The following is a 25,929-nucleotide window of genomic DNA, read 5'->3' on the forward strand; positions in this document are numbered from 1 at the left end:
AGGCCGGTATAGGACAACCGTTATAAGCTTATTGAACAACCTTTTATTTATCAGCAACCACAAGCTTTTGTACTCAATAAACAACTTCTTTGTTCACAATATCCTCGTCTGTGGTAAATGAAGTAAGCAGGATCCAGCTAGTAGTCTGGAGGGCTGCAGCTGGGGACCGTTTGTCGTTGGTGCAGCACTCATAGACCGTGAAACGTCCGGGGGTGGCTGTACAGGGCGAAGTGCTCGCGACAGTCTCTTCTTTGGCACCCAGGCAAAAAGCTCTGCTAGCCCCTGAGAAATGTAATTTCACCCAAGGATGACTGCAATGTCTCTACACAGCATTTTTACTTTTTCAGGTTCATATCACCATTGCTAATTTTATTTTATTTTATTGTTGTTGGCTGCTTGTGTAGCTTTGTGATCCACATCAAAAATGGATAAGCCGAAGGGGACAATAGTAATATTAAAAATAGATAAATAAATGGGGAACTGGAATCAGATAATAGGCAAGAGACATTTGCAAATCCATGCTTCTGCCAGACTCCTTAGCTCCTACTTTGGAAGCCTTCAGTTTCAGAAGCAAAGAGTCCACAATGAGATGGGCGAAAAGATGCTTGCCAAAACAGGACACATCTCTCTAGGTCTATTATTGGCTCAGCAGCTGGCTATCCAGCATGGAAGCTTTCCTTAAAATAAATAATAAAAAGGTCAGCGAACAAGAAGTACCTGTCTTCGTAGATCTCTTGTTTTCTTGGTCATCTTGTCAATTGCTATGTTAAGTGGGTCTCCTTTCTCCTTCCTTCCAGTCTGTTCAAAAGATAAAGTACAATTAAAAATTAATTAGGTAAAACACAATAAAAAAAATACATTAGGAACTTCAGCTTGCATAAAATATGTACAACATCACTCCCTTCCAGCTGCAGCCACTCCAGTGTACACAAAAATATTTGATCACATATGGGAGCCCACCTGGATCAGGCTAAAGATCCATCTAGCGTAGCCTCCTGCTCCCACAGTGGTCAACAAGATGCCTACTAGAAGTCTGCATTCAAGTGAAACAGCACTCTCCCTAATTGCATTTCCCAGCTACACGTATTCAGACTACTTTGATGGTAGAGGGAGAACACAGCCATCGCAGCTAGGAACCATCTCTGCCTTCCACCGAAGTTGAAATCTGTCTACCCAGGAACACACAAATGCATCAGAATGAATGTGGTATCCTAGATTGTAGGAAACACAGTCCAGGAATGGGAGTGTTCAGCTTTTTGAGTGGTTCTCATTAGTATCAGATATATGAACAAATGCCATGTATTTAGCAGCAAAACAAGTTTGGGACTATAGAGATGTGATCTGTTGGGGGACTTTATTCCAACACCTATCTTAGCTGCCTGCACTCCTTTGGGACAGCCATTGATAAAAACAAGAGTGACCTTGCAACTGCAAAACTCAAAGGTCTCCAACGCATCCTCCCTGACATTTGATCAAACTCTAGCCATACTTTCTTGCCAGATCCTTCATTCTGTAGATGCCCATGACTCCACTGTCAGCTGGTTCTTCTACACATCTGATAATTTGTACACATATACCATTTTCCTTTTTTAGCTCCTTCATTTCACCTCTGTTCTTCTCTCTCTCTCTCTCTCTCTCTCTCTCTCTCTCTCTCTCTCTCATGACCTACCGGTAATCAAATCCCCCAGTTTTTTAATATCACCTACAGCAGATAGCACATCATCCGATCTCAGACCTTCCCACCCTCCATCCAACCTCCAGCTATCTGGCTGTTAAGTCTGCTTGGATGTCTTCTTGCTGTGCCTTGCATAGCCCCCATTTTGTTTCACGGGAAAACATCCTGGCCTATAGGACTGTGCCTTCCCTCTTTATACTGCTTGCTTCTGTCTCATCGCCAATCGGGAGTTATTTCCTATATTAAGTTTTTCAACTCCAATATTAAGGGGATAACTGCTGAGTGCAGCAGATTACTTTAAAACAAATCATAAAAGGATGAAGAGGGGAGATTAAGGTGACTCGGTAGATCGCACCGAAGTTTTGTGCTAATGCATTATATCCCTGTACTGTAGCCTTTGCTCTAGGAAAAAAAATCTGGCAATACTCCTCACTATAAAACGAATATTAAGAGCTTCTAATCTCCATCCTGCCAGGCAGCAGGGATGTTAAAACATGATAATAAGCAGCAAAACAGCTTGAGGACAGAAGGAAAATGTTCCTTACAACGGTAACAAGGCTCACATTGGCAGACATTAGGTGCAGGATAAAGGCAACTTCCACTTAAAACATTTTTTCCCCTTGCAGGAAGTCTCAACACAAAAAGATCCTCAAGTCAAGTTTGGGGTTTTTTTTTAAAGGAAGTTGGGAGGGTGGAAACTGTATTTTATAGTTCACGGTCAAATAAAAAACAACAACAGCAAAGGGGATAGCTTTAAAGGTCTAAGGGAGGGAAAGTTTTGAACGACTTCTGGGTATGTACTATCTTGCTTTTAGGAAGAAGGTTGTCTCTTTAAAGATTAGTTAATCTCTTATCACATTTAAAACAACAACAACAACAACCAAGAACTGCACATTTTGAATCTTAGTGCTGCCTTCTATTCTCTGAAAACTAGAATAGTCAGAGGTTACTATGAACGCCACAAAAAATGAATCAGTTACCTGTATTTTCTAATAGTGCAGGAAACATAGCCATGAGTGGCTGGCAACACTTGGAAATTGCAAGAGACAAAGTCTGACGAAGTCTGACTTTGTGCAATGAGCACAAGGCTACATCAGAAGATCTGAGCAAACTGTTGCAGACAACTCCAACACCCGGACCTCATTAACAACACATACAGTATACTTGCAGAAGTATTTGAAAATAAAACAACGGATACACTATAGCAGCTGGTATTGTGCAATGCTTCAGACAACAAAAGAGCATGTGAATATATGAAGACTATTGTTCCATCAAACTCAATATTGTCTACGCTGGCTGGCAGTGGCTTTTTAGGGTTTCAGGCATGGGCCTTTCCACAGTCCTCTTCTGGAGATGCCAGGGACTGAACTGAGTAACTTCCGCATTCACGGTAGAAAACTGAGCTACAATACCTCCCCTCTCTTCAGAATTACCAAGTGCTCACATATACTGCTAGTATAATCCAATCTCCTCCTCCTCCTCCTCCTCCTCCTCCTCCTCCTCCTCCTCCTCCTCCTCCTCCTCCTCTTCTTCTTCTTCTTCTTCTTCTTCTTCTTCTTCTTCTTCTGTCCATCTGCTTGGGCTGCCCCAGCCATTCTGTATGGCTCACAACCAGAGCTTTTTTTCAACAGGAACACACCGGAACACAGTTCTGGCACCTTTCAGGTGGGCGCCATTGCAAGCCCCACAATAGGGAGGAGGAGAAGATGGAGAGTTCCAGCACCTTTTTTTCATGAAAAATAGCCCTGCTCACAACAAATTAAAATATCAAACACAGTAAAACATGAACCATTAAAAACTTCTCTAAATAGGGATGCCTGTCTTCTAAAAGTCAGATAGTTGTTCCCTGTAACCTCACTTCACGCAATGGGGGAACTGCCAGAAGGTCCTAGGAGCTGGATCTCAGTGAACAATGGAGGTGGAGACTCTCCTACGGGTATACAGGGCCGAAGCCAAGTAGGTCTTGAAAAGTCAGCACCCACATTTTGAATTGCACTCAGAAACGTACTGGGAACCAATGCAGATCTTTTAGAACCGGTGTTACGTGGCCCTGGTGGATACTCCCAGTCACCAGCCTGGCAGCCACAGTCTGGATTAGTTGTAGCCCCACACAGGGCACATTGCACAGTAGTCTAAGTGGGAGATATCCAGAGCAAAACAACTGCACCTTCCAGAAACTCTCAGCAGGATCTTCTCCCGCACCCAAACATGAGGGTGTTACGACAGGTTGGCCTGAGAGATTGGAAAAGCCACCTTCCCACAAGGGTGGAAGAAGGAAACTGGGCACTCAGTATTTATGTGTATACTCCCCATCTAGACACAAAAATTAGAGCTTGGTATTGATATAATGTGAACAAACAACATTATAAGCTGGTTTGCTCTTTTTGCTTTTTAATGTTTATTGTAATGATATGTTCATCATATCATTAATGGTCTTTTAACACTAACATGATGTTCTCTTTCATCTGGTAATGGGTACAATCAACATACACACAGAATCACAGAAGGGCAGCCATATTGTATAACTATTAATAGATCAAATTGCCCCCAGTGTATAACCTGGCACTCAATTGTACTCTTTCTTAATATGTAGGGAAATAAAATGCGTGAGAGAGTTTGGTGTGGGAAAGAAACCCCTCTACTTGAACCTATGATCCAGGTATCCGATATGGAAGACATCCAGAGAACTAGAATACATATAGTTTAAAGGGGGGGCAGTTAATGGATCATAGCTGCTTGCAGCTTTTTTTTTTTTGTATGCCATCTGTTGTATGCTGGAAATATATGTGTTTATTAAAGTATACTTAGTGTATCTCAGTCTTTAACATTTCAGCATCATAGGGCTGCCATATTTCAAAAAGTGACAATCCTGAGCTTTTTTTTGGAAGTTGTTGAGCTTCTTTTCTTTTTCCCTTTTGGCCAAGGTTGTTGATGTTGTTTCTTAGTTTTGCCCAAAATTATTGACCTTTTTTTCCTTTTTCAAAATCTTAAAAAAAGAGAGAGCAAAGCTTTTGAGCTATTTGTAAGGTCATTAGTGATAATCTACACTTCCATACGTCTGGATTTTCCCAGACTTTTAACAATTTCCACCTGGAGTGTTTTCGACAACCAAATCCCATCTACGTCTGGGAAATTCCTATGTATCAAAACTCTGAATTTGGAATGAAATTCCTAGATGCTATTGCAAACACGCATGTACTACACTCCCCAGAGCTGCAGTCAAAAGCATACACTGATGTAAGAAACTCACACAAATTAATTTGGCTCCATAAACTAGAGAACAAATGCTAGTCATTCTCTCTGTGTATGTGTGGCAGTCCTGATTTTATTGGAATCTGCAACAATTGCATTCAGAAATGCAACTTTTGCAAGAGCACCATTTACTAGCTAAAAGAAAGGTGGCAACAAAAGCTGTGCAGTTAAAGTACATATCACTCAAGTTTACCGCTGTACCAAAGTGCCATCGTGCTTCTAGTAACGAAAGCGAGATGAAGGGAGCCTTAGAATTAAGGGGTTTTAAATAAACAAGACCCTACTTTTCCTGTGCAAGAAGCACCAAGCGCAAATATAAGGCAATTTACAATGCATCAATTCATAACACATACATATTCCTGCTTTTTCAAATAGTTCTGCAAAAAAAAAAAAAAAAATGTTAGAAAACAATGGTCATTGTTTTCCAACAATGAAATGCTCCCTTGTGGAGTCTGTGCAACTGATATACAAGTGAAAGATAAAACCACTCCAGCAGCTCACCTACTAACACCCTTTGTATGTCCAAAACATCCCGGTGCCATTTACCCAGTAATTTATCCAGGAAGAGACAGCCAGACAGATTATCTATCGATCTAACAGCTATAGTGCCTTAATGTACATTTCTTCCATCTCTCTCTTTCTCTCTTCACTCCCTCCCACCCATGGTCAGATCATCAGCAAGGAAGATGACACCGTTATTCACAGCTCATTCAGAACTTCAATATCACACTCTTTTATTAAGGCATGCATTACTATTCGGGGATGATGACCCTAAAATGACTCCAAGTATTTCCTTCCTACTAGAAAACATCATCATTCTTTTAAAGAAATTCTCCTTAATATCTCGGAAGTGGTAGGCAGAAATGTAATAGTAAGAGGAAGTAAAACCCAGTCACAGGAACATTTGGTAGACATGGTGATTTTATTTCTCCAGGAAGGACCATTAATTATATGTGCCACCACATTCCTCCTCCCTTTGACTTCTCTTACCCCATCTGCTTCCTCCCTCCCAAATGACCCAAGGATGGAAGGGCACTCTGTGTTCTAGTAGCCATATGGTAGCCCATGTAACTAGGGCAGGCAGCCACATCAACAAGGATTACCAGAGAGACCTCTTGGGGTGAATGTGTTTTTGATAGAGAATGTGCGCTGGGACAACCTTGTTCACAAATAAAGAGACCTGTAATTGGTTTTATGGGTAGCGCTGTGGAAGGGACTCAGGTGGCACTGTGGTCTAAACCACTGAGCCTAGGACTCGCCAATCAGAAGGTCGGTGGTTCAAATCCCCGCCACAGGGTGAATTCCCATTGCTCGGTCCCAGCTCGAAAGCACATCAAAGTGCAAGTAGATAAATAGGTACTGCTCTGGCGGGAAGGTAAACAGCGTTTCTGTGCGCTGCTCTGGTTTCACCAGAAGTGGCTTAGTCATGCTGGCCACATGACCCGGAAGCTGTCTGGGGACAAACGCCAGCTCCCTCGGCCTATAGAGCGAGATGAGCGTGCAACCCCAGAGTCGTCCACGACTGGACTTAATGGTCAGGGGTCCCTTTACCTTTAATTGGTTTTGCTGGGCCAACACACTCACTGTGAGTCAAGGCTGGTTCATGCTATCCATATCCACTTTCAGCATCCAGTAATGGTGTGTGTGTGTGTGTGTGTGAATGAGTGATCACAAATAGAGCTCCATATGTAATACTTTCACACCTTCTTACACTGTCTCTCAGGAAATAACATTCAATGAAGTCAATTCACACAAACAACTGCTGATCATTGAGAGATAACCAAAATTCTGCAGCTAGACTGCTGATGGGGACAGACTACCACCAGCACATAATTCTAGTGCTCAAAAGCTTATACTGACATCAGATCAGGTTTAGGTTGTTGTATCAATTAACAAGGCCCTTAACAACTTGGGCCTGGAATGCCTCAGGGACCAACTGATCCCTTATATCCCTGCTCAGTCACTGAGTTCTTCTGTGGAGTCACAGCCAGTGATTCTCAGCAGATGCATGGCTTGTATCTACCAGGGGCCACACATTCAGTACTTTGGACTCAATTTTATGGAATTCCCTTCCAATTGAGATCAGATAGGCCCCTTCCCTGTTCAACTTACAGCAGCTACTGAAGACTTATTATTATCCCAACTAGCATTATAACTGGATTATGATTTTATATCTTTAACTGATCTTTATTTGCATTATATCACCCAGTCTCAAATCTACCATTCTTGGGCAAGGTGATTGAGCGGGTGGTTGCTGAACAACTCCAAGCATGCCTGGAGGATGCAGACCATTTGAATCCCTTCCAATTGGAATTCAGGCCTCACCATGGGACTTAAACTGCCTTGGTCGCACTGGTCGATGATCTCCGGTGAGCTAGGGACAAAGGTGAGAGCTGTTTCCTAGTTCTGCTGGATCTCTCAGCAGCCTTTGACACCATTGACCATAACATCCTTCTTGACCATCTAGAGGGGCTGAGAGCTGGGGTCACTGTTATACAGTGGTTCCGCTTCTTCCTCCTGGGCCGTGTCCAGAAAGTGGTGTTGGGGATGAGTGTTCAGACCCCTGGGCTCTCACTTGTGGGGTGCCTCAGGGTTCATGCACGCTACGGAGCGGCGGCACGGCAAGCTGCAAACAAGCCACGGCGCCACTCCATAGCGCGCATGCGTCTTGATGTCATGATGCATGATGTATGCGCGCTACAGGGTGGTGCTGCACATTTGCACTACGGAGCGGCACCCTGCCCCTAGGGGGTGCCCCTGGGTTTGCCGCTCCAGGTGGCCAAGCGGCTCCGTTCGCCACTGCTGGTATGCAGGCTGAGACCCTACCTGCCCACGAACTGTCACGCCAGAGTGGTGCATGCTCTAGTTATCTCCTGCTTGGACTATTGCAATGTGCTCGAAATGGAGCCACCTTTGAAGGTGACCCGGAAACTGCCATTAATCCAGAATGCTGCAGCTAGACTAGTGACTGGGACTAGTCCTGAGAGATCTGCATTGGCTCCCAGTACATTTCTGAGCACAATTCAAGTGTTGGTGCTGACCTTTAAAGCCCTAAATGGCCCCGGCCCTGTATACCTGAAGGAGCATCTCCACCCCCATCATTCAGCCCGGACACTGAGATCCAGCGCCGAGGGCCTTCTGGTGGTTCCCTCATTGTGAGAAGTGAGGTTACAGGGAACCAGACAGAGGGCCTTCTCAGTAGTGGCGCCTGCCCTGTGGAACGCCCTCCCATCAGATGTGAAGGAAATAAGCAGCTATCCTATTTTTTAAACACATCTGAAGGCATCCCTGTTTAGGTATGTTTTTAATATTTAATGCTGTATTGTTTTTAACACTTGATTGGGAGCTGCCCAGAGTGGCTGGTAAACATAGCCAGATGGGCGGGGTATAAATAATAATTTATTATTATTATTATTATTATTATTATTATTATTATTATTATTATTCCAAGTTTATTATACACCATACACAGATAATTGAAATTATGCAGTGTATAAATGGTCAAAATTCTCAGTCGATACAGCATGATGCTCTTAATATCAGGGTTGTGAGTTCAAGCCCCACATTGGGCAAAAGATTCCTGCATTGCAAGGGGTTGGACTAGATGACCCTCATTGTACCTTCCAACTCAATAATTCCTATGATTCTAAATAATGAAATGAAATGCAGTGACATCAAGAGGCATACATGCATGGCTGGAGCAGGTCTTTGGCTGATCTAAAGCCCTGAATGTCACATGCTGACTGGGTTGTGAGAATCGTTCCTAAGGGATGACTCACTTCAGCTGTGGCTATGAAGCATCCCTGATACAAAACTATGCCAGCACACTTATTTTCAGTAGCAAGCCACACACATATAACATAACTAGAAGGTGATGATTCATTTGACTTTTCAGTTGCTGACTACAAAGAAGTCTCTAAGAAACTTGCAGAAAGGTTAAAAGATGACATACCATATAAAAACAATTCATTTCAATAAAAATAAAATATAAATAAAATAAATAAAATAATTGGTCTCTAAGGTGCTACTGGACAGCTTTTTAATTTATTTTGACTGTGTCAGACCAACACAGCTACCTACCGGTACCTGAATCTAAAATACATTTCAATGACATCATTCCAATAGCCCATAAAGAAACCCGGCAGAAAACAAAACAAACAAAATCAATAGAAAGGATATTTCATCCTAAACACCATCAGCCAATTTGTCATAATCCGTCAAACGCATGAGAAGAGAGATTTAGCCTAGCACCAAATGGGTATCAATGGTAGTGCTAGGCAGACCTAACTAGGGAAAACATTTACTTTAAATGGCTCCCTTCCTTATCATGAGCCTCCCTCAGAGGGGGCACCTAGAAAAAGGTCTGGGCAGGTTCATATTGGGAGGAGTGCTCAGTAGGTATTGGGGTCCTGAGCTGTAAAGGATTTTAAATGTTTAAATCACCATTTTGAATTGGGTCCAGAAATGTACAGCCAGTGCAGCAGTGCCAAGATATTTGCTATATGATTGTCTCTCCTCGACTGTCAACACTCAAATGGCTGCATTCTGCACTAGTGGTAGTATCTGAACTGCCTTCACATAAAACACATTGCAGCAATTTAATATTACCAGAATATAGGTTACTGCAGCCAGGTTATTCCTGTCCAGATAGGGTTGTAACTGAGCCGCCACCTAAAGTTGGTAGAAGGCACTCCATGCCATTGAAGCCATCTGTGCTTCAAGTGACAGCAGTGGATCCAGGAGAACCCCCAAACTAGGGATCTGCCCTTTCAGAGGGACCCCATCTGGAGCAGGCTGCACTCCACTCATCTGGCCATAAGAGCCACACATTAACAGCATGTCAGTTTGGTCTGGATTAAGCCTCGGTATACTTGCCCATATCCCATCCATCATTGTGACCAGGCACCTGTTGGGCACAACCACCATCTCATTTGCAGAAGGTGAAAAGGAGTCTCATAGCTGTGTGTCATCATCAAACTGACAACAACACACTGCTGAACACTGTATCCTCTATATCCTCCAAACACCACCTTCTAAAGCTAACCATCCAACCAAGAGCAGAAGAACCACCATGCAACACAATAACAGAGCACTGAGCTGACACTGCCAAGACTGCCATAGGTCAAAATATGGGATATTCAGGACCGCATTCTCTGATACTTTTTGAGCTGTCTGGAAAGTATGTATGAAAAGAACAATTGGGTGGGTGACACAGAAGCATATATACCGGTATACATGGAGTTTGGTCAGTCTAGTATTAGTTACTCAAAGTAGTAATTACTCTCCAATATCTCAACTGAAATTCTTTCTCAGCCTTGCAATCTGGAGAGGATAGGGACTGGACATAGGCTCATCTTCATTCACAGCATATCCTCTGTCAATGTACTATAACTATACAGTTATGTTTGCAGAACAAAACAGGAAAGGGGAGAATGAAGAAATTTCCATCAATTAAAGTAATATTTTAACTCCCATTAACTTGTGACGGCTACAATAGTTAGATTTAATAAATACACATATCCTTGGATTTCATACACTAGAGTGCATTCACAGTGCATCTCAAACAGGTGGCTTAGAGGCCATGAATCATCATGTTTTGGGGTGGGGGGGAGAGAGGAAATGAGAGAAATCTCAATGACACTTTCCATTGTAGCCAAAGGGCTATTTAAATTTCCACCGAAACTCTTAGAATAATCCACATTCCAAAGATCCATCAGTGATCTTCACTTTTACTTCAGGAAATGGTGCACTATTTCAATTCTAAATGAGTAAAAAAAAATACACCCACTTTATTACATCCAAAGAAAACAGGTGCCTCCAATTTAACACAGGCATATGTTTTTGTGCAAGGAGGAGATTTTATCAGGAGGTAGTAGACTCATCCTCCTACAGAGCACTTAAAAATTAACATGAGAGCACAGATGAATACACACACACACACACACACACACACGAGCAAGAGAAATACAGATAGAGAGGGGGAGATTTAAATAAATAGATATGATCTTGGAGCCGATGGTGACATCAAGAGAATGGGACAAGTTTGGAAATAGGCACACATGTACTGATGGAAAGATGAGACATCTGAAAGCATTCCCATACTGGTGAAATAAGATAAGAATCAAAGCCAATTTTGGTAATGACTTCTAATGCTTTCAGAATTAATTCAAATGCATCAGAACTAACTACCTTCAAACTTCCGTTTTCCTATTTGCACACAGCTTGTACTCCCACTCCTTTCCTGACTACAAGAAGAAAGCTTTCAATAGCGGAAGGAAATTTTTCTAGTTGGGCTTTCTGCTCCCTTCTATGGACAAGCGTGCCAAAGAAAAACCACATATTTTATACAAAGGCTTCAAATTATTCCTGAGGACCATTTAAATTTGCTCCTGGCAGACTTGGCTGGTAAAAACACATTTATTTGCTTGTGGCAGACATGGCTGGGTACCAATCACCTTCTCTGTGAAGGGGTCCAACATGAAGAAACTGGGAATGTCCACTGGTGTCTGTTCTGCATTAGCACACCTGCACTGCATCCTGGGTTGAAGATACCTGGTATGTTAATGAAGGCAGTGTTCTCTTACTAGGCCATTTGCACATCATCTTAAGGATAATTTAAATTTGCAGTTTTCCTCTGAGAAGTCTATATTATTTGGCCAGTTTAAAAAGACCGTGAGAAAGGCAAACCTCAAAACAATTAAAGAACAAGTAATTAGGATGTTGGGAATTCTGGGGTTGGCAAAATCAACCTGTGAAAGGTCTCGATTCAAAGTGATGGTTTTGACCTGCAAAGCCTTGTGTGGCTCAGGAACACAATATCTCAAGGACTGCCCCTCCCCGAGTGAACCAACCTAGTCCCTGCAATCAACATCTGAAGCCCTTCTCCATTTGCCCCCTTCCAGGGGAGGTCTGGAGGGGTGGCAACATGAGGACAGGACTTTTCAGTGGTGGCTCCCTGCTTGTGGAATGCTCTCCCAAGGGACACTCACCTGGCACAATCTTTGCCTAGTTTTAGATGCCAGACAAAAACATTCCTTTTTACCTGGGCTTCATTTCAAGGGCTTTAAGTACTTGTGGCCTCTTTTAGTGGGGCAGGATCTGTAAGACTTATCTTTTCAGTTGTATAGCTGGGTTCAAGGTTTATATTAGTTGTTGTATATAGTTGTAGGGTTTCTACTGCTTGTAAGTTGCTTTGGGTCACTTGTGAGGAAAGTGACTATTAATAATAACAGATCGAATATGGGAGCAACATTGGTAGGAAAACGGAGTTACTTTATCACATAATAAAATAATTGTGATCAATGTGGATGGTTGGGGGAGGGAGTTGGGAAATTGCATATTGTTACTTGAAATAAAGTCACATTTCTAAAAGAAACACCATCACCCAACATATCTATATATTAAAATTAGAGGGCTGTAAAAGCAAGAGTTGTCTATATGATGCTAGGAATGGCAGACAGATTATTCCAGTTACTCCATATACTTTGCAAAAATTCAGGGCACTAACAAGAATCCCCCATAGACCAGCAACTTCTCAGCAGACTTTTCACGGGAGATGCTGTGGAGTGGCAGAACTACCGGTATATGTTTGGTTTACACAAGGCTGCAGGTTAACATGTTGGTGTACCAACTAGGATATTGGGGAGGAAAGGTCTCCCCCTAAGTTCTTGGAGAGCTGCAAAGGAGAAGGGCCATAGTGCAGATATATTTTTATTTGTCTGTGTGCATAATTAATATCCTGTCTTTCCAGTCATATGATTCATTTCAAAACAAAGAATAAAATGACAATAAATTACAATCACTAAAACCAATGCAAATATGCAACATAATTAATATTATTTGTGAGTGCCAGACCGCTTTAATCCCTGGATCCAGTAAGTGCTAAAAGCTAATGAAGCCAGGCTTGTGTCCTGGGTGGGTGAAGGGTCATTCAGAAAACAAAAGATCAAAGGGTTTGGTGCTACTCAACTGGTTGGAGCCCCCTCCCTCAACAGATAAAGCCAGAGTTTAGAGTAGAGGGGTTAGGAGAGGTGGGGAGCGATGCTAGAGAGCCATACTTGATGTCTGTTTGAATCCAAGGCTGTGGCTATGGGAGAAGCAAGGCTGCCTTGGGGTGTTGTTGTTGTGAACATCATAGGCCTGAACATCAACCAGATGCTGAAAACTAGTGACCTGAGCAGTTTCCCTGCCTTTCCTTTCATCTTTTCTTCTTCTTCTTCTTTTTAAAGGCACAGCCTTTTGATCAGGTAAGAACATGCTTTTCTTAATTAGTTAACTGTCAATTTAAGTTGTGTGTGTGTATGCGCGCAACTGGCCTTTGAGAGGGAAGCCTGCAGATGTCTTTGCTTAGATGGCAGCCAACATTTCTTTGAAAGAGCTAATCTTCTAATTACCATCCACCATAGAACCCACAACAAACTCATAATTTAAGGACCCACAGTTTGCCAGCTGCAAACTGCAATCTGTATTGATTCCATTTTCACTTCAGTTGCTCCGCTTCCTGGTCGCAAATGATGCTTGTGTAAAGGTAATGCACAGGAAACATATGTTCTTAATACTGTATACTCAGTAATCCGCAACAGAGGAGGAAAGGGCACTGGCCTAAATTGAAACAATCAAATCACAAGCAAAATAAGAAAAGTCCTTTCATTTGATTGATTATCTTGTTACTGCGGCCTCCCTTTCACAGAGGAACATCATAACCAAATACATCATTACTCAAACACACTTTTCTCCAACTGTTCTTACTCCTCAAATCCCATACATTTCTAGTCTTCAACAGGAAAACTATAAAACTCCCTCATAGTGTTATTTTATAGTCCTCCAACCTATTCCTTTCACTAATCGCTCCTAAAAGCCACCAGCATCCCTCTTTAGGTATGATACTGCAAAAAGCAGGAGAAGTGAGAGCTGTTCAGCAGTGGAATTTGCTACCAAGGAGTGTGGTGGAGTCTCCTTCTTTGGAGGTCTTTAAGCAGAGGCTTGACAGCCATCTGTCATGAATGCTTTGATGGTGTTTCCTGCTTGGCAGGGGGTTGGACGGGATGGCCCTTGTGGTCTCTTCCAACTCTATGATTCTATGATTCTAAGTATTGGATGGATGAACCACAGAGGATCAGGGCATGAGCGAGGAACGTTGTACAGAGGCAGGAAGAGATGTTGCTCTATGGGCCTGTCTCTCTGAACTATACACCTCATTAACCTGTGCCCACCTTGGGTGCTTTTGTCTGAAAGAAACTCTGGATTTTCCATGGCTGGAATGTAGCCTATTTTCTCATGCAACCTCCAGAAGATTAGCCGCAAAGGAATGTTGCCCTTGGGCTGGGGAAAGTCCTTCCCTGTGCGTGGTCCAAACCAATGTGGCACCTCCCCGGTTGCTGCTGACTCCCAACTTCCATCAACCCCAGCCAGCATGGCCAATGGTCAGGGATGGTGAGAGTTGTAATATAACAACATGTGGAGGGCACCACATTGGCTACCCCTGATCTAAACAGCTTACATACTGGTGGGGATGGGGGAATAAGTACCTATAACCATTGCCTTAATATTCCTGGGAACCAGCCTAACCCCTTCAAGGCATATTAAACATGGCAATGGTTCCCAAATCTTGCCCACTGGCATTTTGATATCCACTACAGGCAATATAGGCCTGCCCTCCTCTAGAACCTTACCAGCTTCTATCATTGTAGAGTCCATTATACTAATCTGCAACGTTAGATGTCTGCCATCTCTATCCAATCTAATAATTAGAAGTGAGTACTGTACTATTTATAGAGTTAATCTCACATGGGGGGGGGAGATTGTAAATCTGAATGAGGAGTTCCAGGTAACTGTCATTCAGATAACAGGTTTTCAAGTGTAGTCACTTGTTTGGGGGGGGGGCTCCTGGTACATTGATGGAAGAATATTGACTCTCTGGCAGAGAGATGGCTCCAAGGTAAGAGAACCACCTACTTAATTATCTATAATAATCCTTCCAAAGCATAACAGTTTGTGGGAAATCTCCCATTCATGGCTCGCTCCTGTTAGCTTTATGGATCTAGCTGGATCCCCATATAAGGTGGAATATTAATGTAACACCTCATGCTATCTATTTCCTACAGAACAAGAGAAGCAGAAGCAAACAAAACAGGTAAGGGAGACATAAATTTATTATTTCAGAGATTAATGTTGCACAATTGAAGCAATTGGATGCATACAAACTGAATCCATTTAGAATAAAAAAAATTGCCCGGACCCACAATTATGATTAAAAGCTTTACTAATCCGAACTTATTCAAAACGTATGCAAAAAACAATCAATGAAGCATCTAAATAGTTGTATAAAGCATATGCTTATCCAAGGATAGGTTTTTCTTCTTAAAAATATAACATAATTATGATCAGAGCAAAAATCAAAGCTCTGTCTCTCCCATAGCCTGCATTAGCCTGCATCCAGCCTAAACCTCTGCAGCTCCTGGAAAGGGTTCCTTATCACATCTTTCTCTGACTGTGCCTGGGAACAAAAGACCCAAGTAGCAACTCCCTCTCATAATGGAGATTTGCAATTAAATACCTAAGGTTAAACACTCACGTGTAAGAGCAGAGCACATAAACAGTTATTCAACAACCTGTTAGACGGAGCTCAGGGAGCTTCAGTATGCTTCAACTGAATTTTCCAATCTTAAACCCTTCCAGCAATATAGGCATTCTCCATTTCAGTGTGCAATTAAACAATTATACTTAACATTTACACCATTCTCTGCACCAACCTTCATGATGATGTAGGTTTTCAGGTCTCGCTGACTATGAGAAGATTTCCACCCCCCCCCCATATGCCATGTAGGCATAGGCAACTTCCCACTGGAACCGATAATCTCCACTGTTGGCCTTACACTACAGTGGATGCTTGGATATGTCCTTGCTTGTTTTTAAAGGCCCAATTCAGGGGTGGGGAACTGGATCATACTAGTGGGCTAGATTCTTATCTCACCCACCTGAGGGCCAAGTTTGGCAGTGAATGAGGCTGCACATCTGTCACTCACCTGATGTCACATCTACGTCAGGTTATTCATTTTTGCCAACAGGGTTTGAAAGCAAACTGTGCAGGCAAAGGCACAGTTCTGTACACTAGTGATGATCATTGGTATTTGCAAAGTGCTTTGTGAGGGGCTTTACAGAGGACATAGCAAACCTTCTTTTGGCTGAACCACATCTTTATCTGCCCCACACCTGACATATAAAATGTATAAAGCCATAATACTGAATGGGAATACTGTGTGCCATAGGCTTTTGCCTCCTTTGGGATGTATGGGTTATATGGGGAGGGTTAGTACCTCTGATAGAGGACACATCATGCTCCTTCTAAGGTAGTTTGCCCACCTTTGGTCCCCACTCTGCACTCAGCTCTCACCTGTGGCTCCTAGCAGCTGCCAATATGCAACAGCAGCCACACCCCGGTAAATGACTTTGACTGCCCAACTAAACCAGATGACAGTAGCCAATGGGTCTTAAACCTTCAGTGAGTTAGGGATTTCCTCTGCATGTAAAGACAGGCTCCGGTGGATTGAGCAGACAAGACCAATAGTGGGTCCAACGGTCAAGAAAGCAGTTTCTGCACGTGCTGTAGAGGGAAATGAGGGGCAGATGTGACTTGTCTGCCTGGGAAGGGAGCTCATCTAGGAGAAGGAAATTTCTGATCCTAAACCTCCGCTGCCTTGAGGGTCATCTTCGGGAGAAGAAAAGGCTAAGGAGTAAACCCTACACAAATTTGAAGTGGCGTCCCTAAGACGGTTGGATGGCACCTTGTATGCCTCCTTCCAGCAACTCCTGCAGCCAAGCTGGTGCCAAAGGTATTGCTCTGCTTTCCCTTGGACCACATCAGTGATTCTGAGAGCGGGGTCTTGTCGTCTGGGAAGCCCAGAATCTCCATACACTCTGCCCAGGCTTGTGTCCCAGGGAGTTGTGTGCCAAATGGGAAGGCTTGGTGGGTCTTGTTAGGCCCCTGGGCTAGAGGTTCCCCACTGCTGGTGTCATTATTAGTGTTTTCTTGAAACACACACCTACACACAGAGAGGTAGCAACCATATACCACACATCCTCTAATGAACAGGTCAAGTTTAGTGAGAGCAGTGACCTGCATGCCTGGGAGCTATAGCCTTGTCCAGCTGGCAATCCCCCAGCAGAACCCCACCTGCACTGCAAATATATATATGTAAAAGTACAAGGATTAATTTGATCATGCAGCATAACTTCCACCTATCACTCTGAATTAATGGCTGGCTGGCTAAGAAGATGACGAGATTCTCATTAGTGTAAATAATGAAGCACTGCTGAGCATTAGCTCTGCTCTTTGAGTCTTAAGAATTTCCCTCTAGGACCCTGTCATGAAGCTTGACAGAGTCGGAAACACATAATATATATTCTAAATTAAGTGGACCTGGGAAGAGAAACACAAAGGGTGACAGCTGGGAAGGAATCATCCTTGGTTCCTCGCCATTCCAGGCACCTCCGCAACAAATCTTGCATACGACACACCGGCCAGGAACACCCGGCCATATATTCCTGCCACCTCTTCAGATCAATGTTCTAAGTGATAGCAATTCAAGTTTGCTTGTCAGTTTAATTAGGGAAAGTGAAACACAATTACAGGGCATTAGTGCAAAACCAGTGCAAAAGGTCCATTTGGGATACTTGCAGCTGGAGAAACCAACTGACATGACATTTTCCATCAAAAATCTTAATTAAAAGCATTACCCGAGGGGGGGAATATAGCAAGTGCCACTAATAATGAACACTGTTTTCATCTATGCACTAATTAAAGCTCATATATTTATTTTGGAGGAGGTTTTTTGGCATTTCCTTAGCTGTCGTTTGGCACAAGGAGCATGAAATAAACCAGCCACATTTTAAAGGGAAATCTTTCTGTCCCCATAATCCTACCTTGAAGGCTTCACATTGGGGGGATAGTGGGAAAATAAAACAACAACAGAGGGCAATAAGGGAAGATCCACATGGTTGGAGACATTTGGAGAGCAAATGACAATGCTAGAAGCCTCCCAGCCAAGATGGGGGAGTTGGGGCATTTGGCTCAAAGGCAGAACTTAGAAGGAATAAAGGAAACCCAGTAGAATGACAAGAACCAGTGGGATACTGTTACCCCTGAAGCAGGAATGAGAGCCCTGGGAATGATGCTGCTCTGTGTGCCAAAGAAGGCAAAAAGTCCAACAAGCTAGAAATCCTAAAAGGGGCAGACTCCTCCATAGAATTGTCATAATTTAGTACTGGGTAACAGGGAGTGTGCAAAAATGCTCAGGGAGATCTAGAGATGGGGAATAAAATCAAGAGGGAATCAAAAGAGGGAGTGCTCTCACAACACAGAGGGTAACATTTCTAGATACCCTAAACGACTGTGCCCTGGAATAGACCATAGGGGAGGTAGCCCTGGGCTTAATCCTAACTGGCATCCAGGAACTGGCATGGGACTAAATGTAGTTGAACCAATTGGGATTGGTGATCACAGTGCTAATCAAATTCAAAATACATGCAAGTGGACAGCTGTCAAGGATGTCCAACACAGTCCCATATGGCTTCAAATGAAGAAGTTCCTCATAAATGAGATGGTAAAAAAGGAAGTTGAAAGAGGGAGTCAGATGTCTCCAGAATGCTTGGTGGGGTAATTCAAAAGTGCAATAAGAAAAGCTTGGCTGGAATATTTAACTTAGAACAGGAGAGGTCCCGTAAAGTCCAAGAGGATGCCAGGTGGTCAATGAGCAGGGTAAAGAAAGTTATTGGGAACATGAAGGCTTCTTTTCTTTTCTTTTTTTACAAATGGAAATATTATCCAGTTGAGAAGAACGAAAGGAACACAACCATGTCCCTCAAAATCCATACAGATAAGTGCCATTGTACAAGTAGAGTTCATGGCACTCTTAATCTGAGGGTCATGAGTTCGATCCCCATATTGGGGAAAATATTCCTGCATTTCTGCATTGTACGGGTTTGGACTAGATGACCCTCGTGGTCCCTTCCAACTCTAAAATTCTATGATTCCATGAGCATATTGGAACTATAGACCGACATTACAATGTTTTTAGCAATATGTTTCTCATTGATTTTCATTGCATTTCTTATTCCCCTTTGTCTTCTCCCTGCCTGATGCGCGCGCACACACACACACACACACACACACATTCTCTTTTCATTTTGAAGGTGCATGGGATTAGGGCTGCAGGGGAGATGAGGGAGAAGTTCCATTCTATGAGAAGAAGTCTCTTGTGCTAGCAGGAAAAAAAAAAAAAAAACATTAAACACCCATTAAAGCCCAACATATACTACTAAAACATACATCAAAAGCAGGAAGCCAGCTGTTGGGCCACAATGACACATTGGTATGCTTAAGCTGGATAAGGCAGTTGCAGCGGGGGGAAACCTGCATTTTGAATTCTTAATGTCCGTCTTCATAGCTGAAGATGAAGGGCAGACACCTGTGACTGAAGTGTGGCAAATACTGATGACAAAATATGAAGTTCAAGGCCCAATTGATAATTTAAAAACATAACTCATCAGGTTCAGCTGGTATCTACCCAACAGTTCTTAAAGAATTCAAATGTGAAATTGCTGATCTTGTAACGGAAAATATGCCACTTGTCAGTTGATACGATCAGACTCCATACCTGAATTCTGGAAAGTGGCCAATGTAGCATCATTTTTCAAAAAAATGGGATCGAGGAAATTATAGGGCGGTCCTGGGTATATTGATGAAAGTTTTATTTAAAGATAAAGTTATCCAACACAGAGAACACAGGTAGGGAACCTGCACCCCTAGGCACCCGCTGGCCTAGTGTCAACACCCCTCTCTGCAAGCAATCATTTGAGAGCTCTGGTAGGACAAATGTGCTCCTCCTGTACCACCCTGCTCAGTGGAAAAGGGGGAGGGAGAGGGGAGGGAGAGGGGGTGGAAAGAAAAAGAAGGAAGTACTTAATCAAAAGAGCACAAGAAGAGCTTGCTGGATCAGGCCAATGGCCTATCTAGTCCAGCATCCTGTTCTCACAGTGGCCAACCAGATGTCTGTGGGAAGCCCACAAGCTTGACCCATGGATAACAGCCATCTCCCCTCCTGTTGTTTCCAGCAACTGGCATTCAGCAGCATACTGTCTCTGACCATGGAGGCAGAACATAGTCATCATGGCTGGTAGCCACGGAGAGCCTTCTCTTCCATGAATTTGACTAGTCCTCTTTTAAAGCCATCCAATGAGGTGGCCATCTCTGCTATTGTGGAAGCAAGTTCCGTAGTTCCACCTGGATGCTGGACCCATCACTTGAAAACCTTCTTTGTGTGTATCCTCCGTGAGAGGCTATAAGAGAGCAGGCCTTTTCTGCAGTGGCTTCCCGCTTGTGAAATGCTCTCCCCAGGGAGGCTCGCCTGGCAACTTGGTTACACATCTTTAGGCGTCAGGGAAAACATTCCTCTTATCTCAGGCTAATTAAACAATCTGTGGCTTTTTAAACCAGACGTCCCCAAACTAAGGTCCGGGGACCAGATGTGACCCAATCACCTTCTAAATCCAGCCCACGGACGGTCCAGGAATCAGTGTGTTTTTACATGAGTAGAATGTGTCCCTTTATTTAAAATGCATCTCTAGGTTATTTGTGGGGCATAGGAATTCGTTCATATATATATTTTTTCAAAATATAGTCCAGCCCCCCACAAGATCTGAGGTACAGTGGACTGGCCCCCTGCTGAAAAAGTTTGCTGACCCCTGTTTTAAAGCATGAGTGGGGGGATTATTGTTTGTTACTATGGTATGTATTTTTGTATTTTAATTTTGTTAGCTGCCCTGCGATCCTCAGATGAAGGGAGGTATATAAATGTATTGTTTTTTATTTTTAAAAAATGTGTTTCACACAGTACATAGCTACACTGTGGAATTTGCTACCACAAGATATGGTGATGACCTCCCATTTAGATGGCTTTAAAAGACGATGAGGCATATTTATGTGGAGGAGGCTCACTGTCTATCCTGACTACCAGCAACCCTCAGGTTATCAGCCCTAAATGGACATGATCTGTAGTGAACCTGGGACCTTCTGCATGCTCCACTGACCTGCATGTAGACCAGGGATGGCTGCTGCTCATTGGCAATGGTAGGGCAGATGGCAAGGAGCCCCCCAGTAGGAGGAGCCAGAGCCAATTAGATGCAGAGTCAATGGATTCTAGTTTTGTCTCTATCCACTCCCTGCTGAGGTCTACAAGGGCCACGCTGAGGCCACCCTCTGGACTAAGAAGGTAGGTGGACTTGGATGAATTAAGACAGAGGTTAGTGGGACAATGCCCCATTTAACTGAACGGGCTGACTTCCACTGGTGTAGACAGCTTGCACTTCAAATCTTCAAAATAATTAAATTAAAATTAAATAAGTAACTGAAATTAGAGAAAGGGTTCCTATATTTGATGCTAAATTTACTACCTCCCTCCCTCAATGGCTCAGGTAACACATACACCAGGCATTCATTTGGGGCAGGGGCCCACTTGGCTGTTATTATTACTGTTATTCCAAGCACAGAGCATTAGGTTGACTGTCATTTGCCTATTCATCTCTCTCCTGCTCCTCCGAGACTAGCAGGCGTATTGGTTTCTACCTTGATTTTCAATTATAGTAACAAAAGTTGGCAGGGATGTGACGAGATATATATCTCAGCACAATGTCCTGTCCTGAACTGACTGATTTGCGTGGCTTCTGTTTTCCTTTGCCTTGCGGCAGAACTGTGCAGCTGATTTATCCTGATGACCAAACAGGCCTCCTTCATTTCACCAGGGGCCCTAAAAAACTCATCCGCCCCTTCCAGTGTTGCTTGTGTCATGTAGCTGCTCAAAAAGGAGCAAGACACCATCATGGAGAAATGCAAGGAACAAGCATTTGAACCTGCTACCACAATGTGTACAGGAAAGAAGGTAGAATGACTATGGGAAATCAAACCCTGATCCTACAGGCTGGCTACAAATGGACACAGGATCCTCTCCTCCTTTGCAAAGAGGAAATCTATTCTCAAGAGCACTCCCACTGGTACACATCATGTTGGCCACAACCCATAGGCTTCCTGAAGAATACGTGACATGCATTATGTATTATACACTGCCCAGTTGAATTCATTTACAGGTGGGTAGCCGTGCTGGTCTGCCATAGTCGAAACAAAAATAGAAAATTCTTTCTAGTAGCACCTTAGGGACCAACTGAGTTTGTTCTTGGTATGAGCTTTCGTGTGGACTTCTGTTTCAGTGTATCTGAAGAAGTGTGCATGCACACGAAAGCTCATACGAAGAACGACTTCCGGCGGCGACGCCATCGCGGAGCGGTCGCGGGCTGCCTCGGCTGCGAGGCGACCCAGTCCGTCCCGGGGGTTGGAGCCCCGCTACCGCAAAGCGGGGCTCCGGTGGGGTGCGGGAAGAGCGTCCCGCACCCTGGGCTCCCCGGCTGTGCCCATTAGTGCTCTGAACCCTTCCCTCGCTCCCCCTGTAAAGGGGGAGTGGGGGTGAAGGGACAACGGAGCCGGGCTATAGGGGACATGCCCCAACCGGGACGCAAATGCGGCGGTCACCCCCGCGACGAGCGTCAAAGTTCTACCTCTGTTTAATGGAACTGAAGAACCCGGTGGTTGTGAGTATTTGAATGGACTGATTTTATGTTTTTCGGACGATCCGGGGGGAAGAGGAAAGGAAGCCTGCCTCCCTCCCTTCGGGGGAAAGAAAATAACCAGTTTAAGTGACTGCTGCTACAGTAATGGATACAAAGTATTTGAACTTTGAAAAGTGAGACTGTTGAGATCTCCCTTTTGGGAGTAAGTTTGCAGAAAATATCTCCGTTTAAAGTTTTGGTCTTTGCGCTCTGGCTTCAGGAAAAATGGCGATGGAAAATTCGGACTGACGTGGGAAACAATTGTAACAAAGGGAGGAACATAGAGACAGGAACTGAAATTTGACACTCACCCCCTCCCCCAATATGTTGGACTTTGTGTTTGAACTTGTTTTGAACTCTGGACTAACGGATGAAGAAAGGTTTACTGTCTTGAAGCTGGAACTGCTTAATCGGAAATTGAAAGTCTTGAGTGGAGTAATAAATAAAAAAAATCTATTTTCCACAGAGGAGGCTTTCCAAATGTTTTATACAATGGAAGGAAACCTTGGCAAGGAGCTGAAAGGGATGCTTGAAGGATGGAGAGAGATGACAGGGCGACTCCGGGAAAAAGACCCGTTCTTTGGGGGTGGCAGCCCCGGGACGGCAAGATTTGCTATATCCAGACCCCGAGGTGTGAGCTCGGGGGCAAGGGACAAGGAATTAAGATATTTACAAAAAGAAGAAGAATGCTACAAAGAAGCGGAGGAGCCTAAAGAAGAGGAGAAGTGTACCCTGAAGCTCGATGCAAGGTCTGTTGTGAACTGTGCCTGGATCTGTGGACATATGGGAAAAGAGGACAATTGGAAGATTGGTTCCGGCAATAGACAGAGAAGGACAATGGACAGAGGGGGAGTGGGGTGAAGTATTAAATGTAAAATTTAAATGGTCTGTTATGGTATTCTGAAATCGGAGGGCGAAGGTGGTTAGTTTTAAGTTTATTTTGAATAAGTAAAGGAGATATTTGAGATTCTATGTTATTAGCAGCAAGATAAAGGATAGAAGAAGTTAGTCTAGATTTTATGAGAATATTCTGTTAAGATTTATGATAAAGTAAGATGATTAAGATGATTGTTTTATTTTTAATTGAAGTTAATTTTTAGAGAAAAGTTGTTAAAAAAAGTAGATTATGGATTTAAAACCGAAGGTGAAAAGGCAGGGGGAGTCAACCGTCAAGATTTGGAAAAAGGAATTTTTTCTTTATGTATACAAACAAGAAGAAGAATCCTGGCAATATTTCTATTTGTTTTTTATTTGTAGGTGTGGGTATGGGTGTATGTTTTGTTATGAAAATGCCAATAAATTCTTTATAATAAAAAAAAGAAAGCTCATACGAAGAACAAACTCAGTTGGTCTCTAAGGTGCTACTGGCAAGAATTTTCTATTTTTGTTTTGACAGTTGAATTCATGTTACGGAGCAGAGTACAAGTGCTACAAAGCAAGGATTAAAATAATATATAGCTGCAGGATAAAACATTATAACAAAAGTTCTGAAGCCATTTAGATGCCACACTTTAAATATTTATCCAAAATTAGGCTTTATAAAATTGTGCTAATACAGTGCCAGTCTAAGCCACAACTTGAAACACACAGAGTTTTAAGCTAATGGCCCTGTTCATCTGTGTAAATGACCAACACAAACTGGAGGTCTTCTAAGTTGTTATATGGGATGCTCATTCCAAAAAGATAAGAGAGAGCTATTTTCTCAAATTAAAAATCAAAGTGGTAACAGATAATTCCCGCTGAGATGACAAAAGAAGACTAACTCCAAGCAAGATTCTGTTTGGTCTATTCAGTTGCAGGAAGGGGTGCAGAGAAGAAAAAAAAATCAAAAGGCGCTTTTAGAATTGACAACAAACTACCTATGGAGCAATGCTGGCATTCATCTAAATAAACACACGGTTGCTATCCTAGAGATGAAGGGGAAAGTGGTTTTATGGTTTGATCTTGAAAGAGCTTCGAGGTAATTGAGGTCATGCTTCTCTACCTTGTGGTGGGGGGCAACAAAAAGGCTAACAAGCAAAGGATCTGACTTCCTTACATTTTCTCTGAGACACATTTAACGTAACAATATGTTGAGGGTTTAGGCTTCCAAATCAACTAGAAAAAGTTTGATTTTTTTGGGGGGGGGTCTTTTTAATGATAAAAGATCAGACCATTGAGTTAAATCTGGGGACTAAAAACTGAGCTTGGAGAAGGAACTGGCAATCCACTCCAGTATTTTGCCAAGAAAACTCCATGGACATAAAAAAGGAGAAGCTTTGAAAAGAAAGTGAGAGTTTCCAAGACATGCTCTGGTTCATAGGGTCACAGAGAGTCAAACACGACTAGGACGACTAAACAACAACAAAATCTGAGCTAAGTTTGCCCCCCCCCTTGCCCCCGGCTTCTGCTCTTCAATTCCAGGTTTGTAAAATGGTTTACAGGGCTCATCTATACTGTCCTTTAATGTGAATAGCAAGCTTCCTGTACTGCCTTAAATTATTTGCCAAATCACTTTTCCCTTGCTGAAGACAGATTTTCTCACGCACTTTTTGTTTTTCAGTGCCCCTGCTATGAGAAAATCCAGACTGAGGTAGGGGAAGTATGCTAAGGTAGTGATTTGGAGGAGAATAAGCAAGAATTGACAGAGGTACAGGATGCTTACTATTCATATTAAACAACGGTATGGAAGAGCCTGGTGTTTATGATAAGAGATTAGTCCCCTAACCCTCTGAAGCAGATTTGGGGAATATATTTGTGAGGAGAAGGGAAAATCTCATTGAGCAAACACAATTATGTGCCATTAGCAGACTGGTAGTATTGGATATCAACTGTTGAATTGTTATTGTTGTTCATTTCTTGTAAGCCTCTTTGGGCACAATCTTCTTGTGCAAAGATGGCTTACAAATAAACAGATGAATGAATTCCTATCAGCCCCATCCAGCATGATCAATAGTGAGTGAGAGATGATGGGAGTTGTAGTCCATCAACATCCAATAGGGTCACAGGTTCCTCACCCCTGGTGCAATGGTTCGCCAAGACTTCAGGTAGTAGGTCTTCTCCAGTCTTGCTACTTGAGTTCCTTTAAATGACTAGCGATTGAACTTCCTTCTTGCAAAACATGTACTCATCCACTAGCTACAACCTTTCCCCAGTATACTATATACTTAAATACACAGCAAATATTATAGTGCTGAATAGTCATTTTTACCAAATCAAGAAGCAAGATAAGCGAGAGCAGAAGTGGATGAGAGGGGCTAAGAGAGGAATTTTCAGAATTACAAGATGAATGTTAATGTCATCTGAACTAGTTAGCAATGAAGCCTGTTTTCAAGCATTTCCCATGTTGGCTAGGTATGAAGCAAACT

General features: G+C 43.0%; 1 protein-coding gene across 1 annotated transcript in view; it reads right to left on the reverse strand.

Annotated features, from left to right (window-relative positions):
* The window catches only part of CTNNA2 (catenin alpha 2), a 519,756-nt gene that overhangs the window by 150,755 nt on the left and 343,072 nt on the right, over positions 1-25,929 (reverse strand). The window contains 1 exon segment of the mRNA XM_033160941.1: positions 718-798. Coding sequence (XP_033016832.1) covers positions 718-798 — 81 coding nt within the window.

This window comes from Lacerta agilis, chromosome 9, assembly GCF_009819535.1.
Source record: "Lacerta agilis isolate rLacAgi1 chromosome 9, rLacAgi1.pri, whole genome shotgun sequence".
Lineage (NCBI taxonomy): Eukaryota > Metazoa > Chordata > Lepidosauria > Squamata > Lacertidae > Lacerta > Lacerta agilis.